Genomic DNA, 9,572 nt, shown 5'->3' with positions numbered 1-9,572 from the left:
GGCGGGCTGAGCCAGCCCAGATGGACCTGGCTGTGGCCCCGGCTGAGGCAGGATAGGCGGCTCCGGCTTGGAGCCTCCCTGCGGGCGAGTGCGGGCGGGCTGGGACATGACTCTGGGCGCTCCTCGGCCCCCGGCTCCGCGCGGCAGACGCAGCCAGCAGGAAGTTTACCCGGGTGCATCGGCGGCCGGGCTCCCGGCAGCGCCGCGCTCCCCCCATGCACACGCACAGCCCCCGGCTCCGCAGCGGTGCCCAGGAAGCGCCCCGCACCGGCCCCACCATGGACTCTAGCTGGCACCGGCAGAACAGCCCGGAGCTGGGCAGGGGCAAGCGGCTGAGCGTCGGGGAGCTGCGCTCGTTCTTCGAGGCTCACTGCGCCGCTGCTGCAAGGGAGCTGCCGGACCCGGCCAAGAGGAGCTGCCGCCCCCCCAACGGGCTGCTGCCGCCGGTCATCCCGCAGCTGACCGTCACCCCCGAGGAGAGCGAGGAGGCGCAGGGCAGCCCCAAAGGGCCCCCGCCGGACCCGGAGAGCGGCTGGCTGGGGACGGGCAGCTCACTGCACCTGCTGCAGTCTCGCCGGCTCTCCAACTCCTCGCTGTCCTCCACGGGCTCCTCGTCCGTCTTCGAGGACTCCGAGGACGACCTGCTGAGCGACACGGAGGGTAGGAGCCAGGGCATCGTGCACCTGGAGCACGGGGAGGACACCAACCAGGTAGGCCCCCGCAGCGGCAGACTAGCCGAGCGACCCATCCTGGACGGCCCGCTGCTTCCCACGTCCCCCGCGGACGGGCGTTTGGGAGAAACACCCACGTGCCCGCAGGTCCATATGCAGCCAGCGAGCCGCGTCGCCGATCTAGAAGCGGCGCCTCCTGGCGGTGGTGGAGAGCGACTGCTATGAGCGTGGGCTGGGGATATAGCAGCAGGGGTCGGATACCCAGGGTGATGGACGACCTTGTTGTGGGCTAGCTTGGGGGAGGCCTCCACTGCCCCTGCTGTACTTCTGGGGCTGGGTCTCCACCGGGCTGTTCATCTGGCACGTTTCACCGGCACTAGGTTAGTTTAAAATGAAGTCTGTTAAAATGAAAACAACAGGTCTACCCTAATCTAAGCCGAAGGGCTCTTTGTTGTATAGGTGCCTGCGATATCAGGCTCTCAGCTCCACTGTACTCCGTGGTAAACACCAACTTGATAACACAGTCCTCCAACAACATCCAGTCACTGGTCAGCTCATGTGAGCTCAAGTTACTCCCCTTCAGTTAGTCGTATTGCTCTACTGCAAACAGCAGCATAGCATGCCTGTGGACGTGGAGAAATACGCAATTCAAGCTATGCTTCCAGTCCCATGGTCTCAGAATGTGCATGGGGTCATTGAGCGCTCACCAGTCTGGTGTTTTAAGCAAGGTTTCAGTGACCTGACTAAAAGGAAACTATTTTCCCTTACCCAATCACATAAACTGAAAAATCCACCATGCTGATCAGTGATAATGCTACATGAATCTCTGTGTTACATTGCTGGGGACCTGAGGCTCTTGAAACCCAGCCAAGTGCTGCTACTGTTTCTCTTCTTGCTGTGAAATTGCCATCAATCTATTAAGATTTTTTTAAAATTGTTTTGGCATTTTTTGATCACAGGCATTTTTCAGTCTCTCTTGTTGGATTTTAAAAATAATATTTTTTTCCAGCCATTTACCAGCAGGTATTTCTGCCTCTCCCACTCCCCAAGTCTCTGGTTGTCAATTTTTGAGCTACTTCGTGCTGTGATCTTGACAGAAAATTGGGAGGAGCTTGGAATTATTAGCATGCATGCTTTTGTTCATTTTGGCAGTAATACATTCATCCCAGTAAATCCCTTATGTAATGTGGCAGCTGCTCTTGCATATAAAGGGCAGTTTTGAAGACATGCAGTTGGCTTGTTTTTCATAGTGGTAATACATATTTTACTTCATGTTTATAACAACTCTCTGGGTGCCTTGAAACTGAAATGTTTCCTTAGCAAATTCCCCTATCCACCATTCTTGAGACCACCCAATGTTTTATTATTATAGGGTTGTTTATGACTACAGGGCCACTGACAGTGAATTGAATCAGGAAAACCAGCATATATTGTGAAACAAGATAAAAAATAAGTGACACAGTGTTGCAGGTAATTCTTCCAGCTGTGTTATTTTCCTGAGAGGTTTTAGGATTATTAAATTAGAGGAAGTATGGTTGGGTGGCTAAAGTACAGGCCAGGGAATTATGCAACCTTGGTTCTATTCCCGTAGACGTGCTTTGTCACCTTGGGAAAATTGACTTTTCTGTGCCTCGGTTTCCCAATTATGTAAGATAATATCCTGTAAAGGGTTTTGCAAGGCTTAATTAACTAATATTGATAAAGTTATGATCCTCAGATGGAATCCCCTGTAGAACGGCAAACTATTATTATTACAACAACAAGATTTTAATGTTATTTTTATAAATACCTGTAGCCTATGACATTGACTTTGAGTTACAGAATAATATAAATTAAAGACGGGGTGGTAGGGTGGTGGAATATTAGATCATCTAGTTCATTCCTGTCTGCTATTGCAGGCGGTGAGTGGGTATGATGATGGAACACTGTTAGCTCTGAACATCCATCATTGAGAGCTGTGGGCTGGATGCGTGGTTAATAGCACTTTATCAATACAAAGAACCTGATGCCGTTCATGCTGGCCCTAGGCTAACTTGTCTCCTGAGAATAATCTGAAGCAAAACTATCCTCCAAGCCAGGTGTCCTGTTGGATGCAATTTGGTCCAGGTCTGGCACCATTGAGGTCAGTAGTAAACCTCTCATTGACTTCAATGTGTGCAGTATCAGGCCCTAAATCATTAGTCAGAACAGCTTACTACCCTGTATACTACATTTTAAAAACATGGTACATAAGTGTATGTTTTGGATGTAAGCTGTGTTACCCATTTAAAACCCTATTAAGTTTGTTAGCACTATTTAAATCTGGACAGGGTTCAGAGAAAGCTCTACATCTAATTACAAATAATGTAAATAATTAAAGAATACTAACTAATGGAAAAAAATGTTTAAACAAATAGAAAGCAGCCATCTTAAACGTTTTGAGTTATGGTAGGATGGAGAGAGACAGCATCCATTCGGGTGCACGGGAAATCAGGGACTTTTCAAGTATATTAAGATAAGTTCTGTTTCTTTAAAATGTTTTTGAAGACCTGCCAAGTGTCATGCATTCCCACAGAACAGGTCAAAAGTCACACATTTTTGATAAGAGAGACCCTACCCACATGCAAGAGCCTGTAGCTTTGGGAAAGGTGTACTCAGCTACTTACCCAAGAGCCCATGCATTCTAATCCAAGCTCTTCTTATGATTGAGTTTAACACTTCTTTGCACCCCTAATTAACCAATGCCTCATTACCTCTACATTAGGGGAGACAACCCATTTTACAGATAAGTGTGAGCCTGGACAAGCTCTTTGTAGGCAAAGCTAAAAATAGAATCCTGGACTCTGTTTTGACAGACCCAAGGCTTATCAGCTTTTCCACACTGTCTTTCAGGTGAAGTGGGCCAAATTCTGTGTCTGTCTAACTGATCCTAAAACAGTGGCTATGTCTGCTCTGCAGCTGAGAGGTGTAATTCCCAGCTCGGGAAGATGTACACATGCTAGTTTGCGAAAAGTGGCATTGTGGCACAGGTGGCGACTCAGGCTATCAGCCTGAGTACAATCCAGTTGGAAATACTAGGTACATATTTGGGCAGCTAACCCATGCTGCACGCTACACTGCTATTTTTAGTACACTAGCTGGAACAGAACTAGTGCATGTACATCTTCCTGAGCTGGGAATTACATTTCACAGCTGCAGTGTAGATGTACCCAGTGTGGCCAGACCACATCTAACGGTTTGAGTCTGCTACAGCCTGCATGAATTTAATGTGCATTGTTGTCCTTTAGTCCAAATGGTTAAAGTGCATGCTTTTTGATCCCAGGTTGCTCCTGGCAGAATGACCCTATTAGTCTCTCTAATCACTAGACCACACTCGGCTCACTCCAATGCTAGTTCACGAGTAGTTGTGAACCAGTAAGTAAATAGAAAATATGTGCAAAGTGTGTGTTGTGTCCTTTTATGGCCTGTTCTTTATAGAGAAAAATAATATGATTTCCCCCTTCCCCCAACAGCAGAATTCTGTGTTGTGTATCTGAAGGTTGTGGGTTCAAGGCTGGCTTGTGATTCATGGGGTGAAATACATATAAGTTAGTGGGAGGACCTTGAGATGATAGGTGAAATGACTTTATTTTGCCAAGCCTTATAGTTAGAGGTGAGTTTGGATGTTAATATTTATTTTTTGTTGTATTTAGTGTTGGTATTTTGGTTAATGTGAGCTGCCCTTTTAAGAACAGGGTGGGGCACATACCACAGGGTTTGTCTGAAGCAGATTGAGAGCAGTGCCTGGGGGAGATCTTGCTTGTGTGTGCAGAGGTAAGACTCTACCTGTGTAAGCACCAGAAAGGTCAGAACTTGATTTATTGAACTTACCTTTCCAGAAAACAAGCTTCACCCTTGAAGGTGTAACGGCACTTACCCGGGGACAGGGTGCCTCAGGGCACCTCTAATGAGCTTTAGAGGCTTTTTTGCCTGTAGGTCGTCAGTTAGGGATTAAAAGTTGTTTCCATCTGATGGAGGTTTACTGGCCCCACCATGAGGGGAACTTGGTGGGTCTGAGTTTCAACTCCCACCTCCTAAACTCACCACCTCACTTTATATTAATTGACAAACTCCAAAGAGTGACCAAGAACTGCATGGGCCATGGAGACAGAATTATCCTTGTGATCTTTAGGGGAAGGTCCTCTGTCAGGATTAGGGCAGCGTGTGTGGGAAGGTTATTCTACTACTGCCCTGTTAGCCAGACTTTGTAGCTGTGTACAATTGATTATATTTGCATAAAATGCCATACATGGAACGGCACAGCTACATGACAGCTATATTTTTTGGTTAATTAAGCAATAGATCGTAAAATAACCAGCTGTTAAAATACATGTTGGATCTTATCCTATGACAGCTATAAAAGTATCTGCATTCCCATACATTCAGATGAGGACTACAGTTTCCCATTCCTACTTTGCTTCATGAGATAGGAGATCCCTGTTGGGGAAGTATATGTACAATGGTAACTTCCACTGAGAGACCAGCCAAGCCACTCTCAGTCATGAGTCACTAGCATTTCTAAAAACCGCTTTCAAACAGAGATAAGGAAAAATAAACAAGTCAGGTTAGGACCTTCATATTGGACAGTGTCCCTTTAAAGTGTTTTGCTCAGCAAGTAAGTGATGTGATATAAGGGCTGCTGCACTATGTTAGAGGAATGTGATTTACTAGGTAGAAATGTGCCAAATACACAAACCACATATTTGTGTGACTGTAACCATGAGAACAGCTGACAGCCAGAAAGAAGCATTAGATTCTTGCCTGCAGTGACAGTAGCCCAGAAATTTTTGGGGGGTAGTAGGGTATTTAACCTATAGCATATTTGTTTTGGCTGGTCCTTTCTCTCTCTCTCCCTTTTTTCATCCTTAATAAAATCTTAAAATAGACAAACATGTTTCATAATTAAGGACTAAAAGTATGAACAGTTTCAGCTCAGGAGCCAATTACATAAACTAATCCAGTAGAGAAGAATTTTTATTTTTAAACTGAGATGGGAAGGGACCCTAAGGAGTTTATTTTATTTATTTATTTTTTTACATTGTGTGAACTTCATGCTTCTAAAAGATGCTGGATTGACAGTGATATCCCTGTACTCTGAAGTCCCCTCTTTGTCCACAGTCTAAGGGCATGTCTTCACTAGCAACGTTAAAGTGCGGCCACAGTCGCGACATGGTGCTGGGAGAGAACTCTCTCAGTGCTCTAGAAAACCCACCTCCACGAGAGGAGTAGCTACCAGCGCTGGGAGCGCGGCTTTCCACAGCACACTTAAATGGTGCCCCCTGTACCGACATGCCAACGGTATGGGATCTGAATGGTTCCAAGAATTAGATATGTTCATGGAGGACAGCTCCGTCGATGGCTATTAGCCAAGATGGTCATGGACGCAACCCCATGTTCTGAGTGTCTCTAACCTCTGACTGCCAGAACCTGGGAGTGGACGACAAGGGATGGATCACTTGTTGATTGCCTGTTCTGTTCATTCCCTTTGAAGCACCTGGTGTTGGCCACTGTGAAAACAGAATACTCAGCTAGATGGACTATTGATGCAACCCAGTATGGCTGCTTTTATATTCTTAATTTGTGGCCTCTTATTTTTAATGTGGACGTTTGTCTAGTAGGAAGTGAACTAAGACCCAGTAACTAATTTCTGATAGTCTACTGAATACCCCTCAGTTCCATTGGCCTTTAGTTATTTCTGAGCTGGGGTGGATTTGAAGTTATGACCTAGGAGTTAAGAGACCCTTTACCCCATTATTAGTCTCCTGAGCCATTCAGTCTCCTGTTATGGTTTTTATTTTAAATATTTAAAAGGGCACAGTTCCTGCCTGGCCCCGCAGGATGAACTGGGAGGAGCAGATGCAGCACTGTTGCATAACTGTTCATGGAAAGGTTGTGTTTTTTTCCTTGTACTTTCATAATGCCGTTGAAACCTGTTTGCAAGGTGTGGTGTATCTGGAGCATGGAGAGGAAAACCAGTCTGCATCATCAGGAGATATATCATTGTTTAAGGAGGGGTCAGTGGTTTTTTTTTTGTTTTTTTTTAAGCCTCTGGGCAGATCTCTTATGGGTTGGGGTTGGTTAACAGTGGCGGTGGAGAATACTCATGAGAAGTGGTGCCATGCAATACCTATAACTAAAAGGAGTGCTGTCTAGTGGTTAGAGCAATGGATTGGGAGCCAGGAACTCCTAGGGCTATTCTTGGTTCTATCAGTGGCTCACTCTGTGACCTTGAGCAAGTCATTTAATCTTCCAGTAATTCAGATTTAGCCATGGGGCCACAGAGAGAGAATGACTCTCTGGCCCAGTGGTTACGGCACCTGCCTGGGATGTGAGAGGCCCTGGGTTCAGTCCCGCTGCTCCAGTCTCACTATTAGTTAGTCACAATGGAACAGCTTCAACAGGAGAGAGAGAGGAAGCCCCACATATCCCATAGCTCAGTGATTAGAGCATCTTCCTGAGAAGACCCCCCTATTCAAATCTTTAGCAGAGAGGGGAAATTGAACCTGGGTCTCCCACATCCTAGATGAGTGCTGTTACCAATGGGCTAAGAGTTATAAGGCAGGCACCAGCACTATTTATGGTGTTTGAATGTGTTGTGAGCTGGTAGGCTGCCTCTGCACATGTCTACAGGATCAGGCTGCTTGAGTGAATTAGGTGGCCAGATGGCTGCCTTTCCCTGGTTTGTGAATTGCTCTGGGGCTTAGGCAGGAAATAGGCATCCAAATGCCTCAGGGGAGGCAGCAGTATGCATGTCCAGAGGTGGGAACTTTTGCCTGGAAAACCTCAGTGCTGAGTGAGTTTAGGTGCCTGCAGGGTTTGGTGAGAGCATTATGGCTAACAGTGGAGCCAAAATTGGGACTTAAGTGCCTGAGTGCCTTCTAGGGTGACCAGACAGCAAATGTGAAAAATCGGGACGGGGGGGAATAGGAACCTATATAAGAAAAAGACCCAAAAATCGGGACTGTCCCAGTTTTATAGGGACAGTCCCATCTGGTCACCCTAGTGCCTTCATGGATCCAGTCTTCCGTGTCCAGGGCTACAGCTCCCTTAGCTAAGAATCAGTCCCTTTGGAGTTTGCTTCCCATGTATAATGGAGTGTGCATCTCCCCCATCCTTGATCACTGCAGAAACTGTTCAGACTCTTCTTTTAATGTCCGTTCCATGTAGCTTATTCAAGTCTCCTCCACTAACGCTTGTACAGTACAACAGTTCTAATACTTACGACTTTATCTGCCATTGGGCAGAGTTTCCTCTCCCCATGAATGCGTTCTGACTCTGCCTTCTCCCCTGGGAGCCTCCGATGGACCTTCACTAAGTCTCCCCAGATCAATGAACATCCTGAGCCAGCATCCGTGATCCCCTCCTTAGATGCCTCCTTCCCGCCTTCATAGGGACAGTAGGCATTTTCCTTTTTAACCCTGCCCTTGAGAGTCCCAGTCCGTCCACAGAATTGTGCAAACCCTCATTCCATTTTGGAGCAGTCCTCTTTTATATATCCTGGCCTTCCACATTGATAGCATTCTATTTCCTGAAATAATTTCTTTCGCCTCCTTCCTTTTCTTCTTGAGGCTTTTCAATTTGCTACCCCTTCACCCTTGCTCTGGGCCCCTGGACCTCTCTTCTGGGAAAGTCAGCTTCTAGGAACTCTTCAGAGAGTTTAATTGCAGTCTCCAGGGTGCTGGGTGGTGCGTCCTCACCTAGACTCTAGTATTCGCAGGGAGGCTATGCAGAGATTGTTCCAGTATCACCAGGTCCATAATTTCCCCTACAGGTCAAATATCTGGCCCTAGTCAGTGGGTAGCCGAGTCTGTTAGCTTTTCTGCTTATGCCCTTGGTCATACCCCTTCAGCCCATCTAGTGGCCAAAAATTTCTGCTGGTACTTTTTGGTGCAGAGTTCCACCTGATCTAAAACAGCAGCCTTCATGACCGTCATAGTCACAGGCCTGTTCCTTGCTCAGGGAGTATAATCTGTTTGAGCTTCCTAGTCGAGATTGAGTGCCACTGGAGGGCCCATGTTTCCCTTCCCTATCCAGCTCCCATGGCTACCCTCTTAAATGTTACTAAGAATGTATCTTCCTCTCCAACCCTCCCCATGACTGCAGAATCCACCCAGACTCTTTCTTTTAGTGTCCACTCCATATAACTTATTCAAGTTCCCTCCTCCAACAACTGCACAGTGCAATACTTACAACCTTATTACCTTCAGCCCCTGTTCATCAGGGCCCAGGGAGAAAAAGAGATCTTCCTTGCTTGGGATCTGCTTCAGTGTGGCACAGCTAGCTCTGTCCTCCCGTTTCCCTCCTAAGGCTTCCTTCCCGCCTTTTATCAAGCTAGTCAGCTGATGGGTGAGTTAAGGAACTAATTGGTCCATCTTCCCCATCTGATTAGCTAATTCCTTCCTATTTCCTTGGTCAGCCATTGCTGGGGAAACCAGTAGAGGCTACAGTGATCAGAGTGCTGACCCAGCTCTTAGGACTCTGCATCTGTCACACCATGGAAGTAAGCTAGGGCCCAAACTTGGTGACCTTGGTGCTTTTGAAATTAGTGACATTTATGTGTAATAACCAGGGATCGCACATGATTTCACAGAGACAGAATGAACCAACCTGTCAGCCTGTTACATGGTGGAGCTCAGGTAGGATAGATTTTGATTTCAGTTATTTGTGAACAGCCCTTTTTATCCTTATCCTATCAACAGGTACACAGCAGACAGAAAGGTATTGCATGTTCATATAGTAACACATTTCTCCCCCTCCCTAACTTTTGATGAGCAGGAGTTAGTCTTCATCCTTTCACCTTGCATTTATCTACGAGCAGTAGGAACAACATAGTGAAGACTCTGGGCTAGCTACCCATCCAGTAACTTTCTAGTAATTTAGTCA

The 9,572-nt window shown here is 46.6% G+C and overlaps 1 protein-coding gene across 1 annotated transcript in view; it reads left to right on the top strand.

The window, feature by feature from the left end:
• The window catches only part of ITPKA (inositol-trisphosphate 3-kinase A), a 54,885-nt gene continuing 45,313 nt past the window's right edge, over positions 1–9,572 (top strand). The window contains exon 1 of the mRNA XM_054025416.1: positions 1–710. Coding sequence (XP_053881391.1) covers positions 216–710 — 495 coding nt within the window. The 5' untranslated portion in view covers positions 1–215. The remainder of the gene's footprint in view (positions 711–9,572) is intronic.

The sequence above is a fragment of the Malaclemys terrapin genome, chromosome 4 (genome assembly GCF_027887155.1).
Source record: "Malaclemys terrapin pileata isolate rMalTer1 chromosome 4, rMalTer1.hap1, whole genome shotgun sequence".
NCBI lineage: Eukaryota > Metazoa > Chordata > Testudines > Emydidae > Malaclemys > Malaclemys terrapin.
This window is presented reverse-complemented; position numbering and strand designations above follow the sequence as displayed.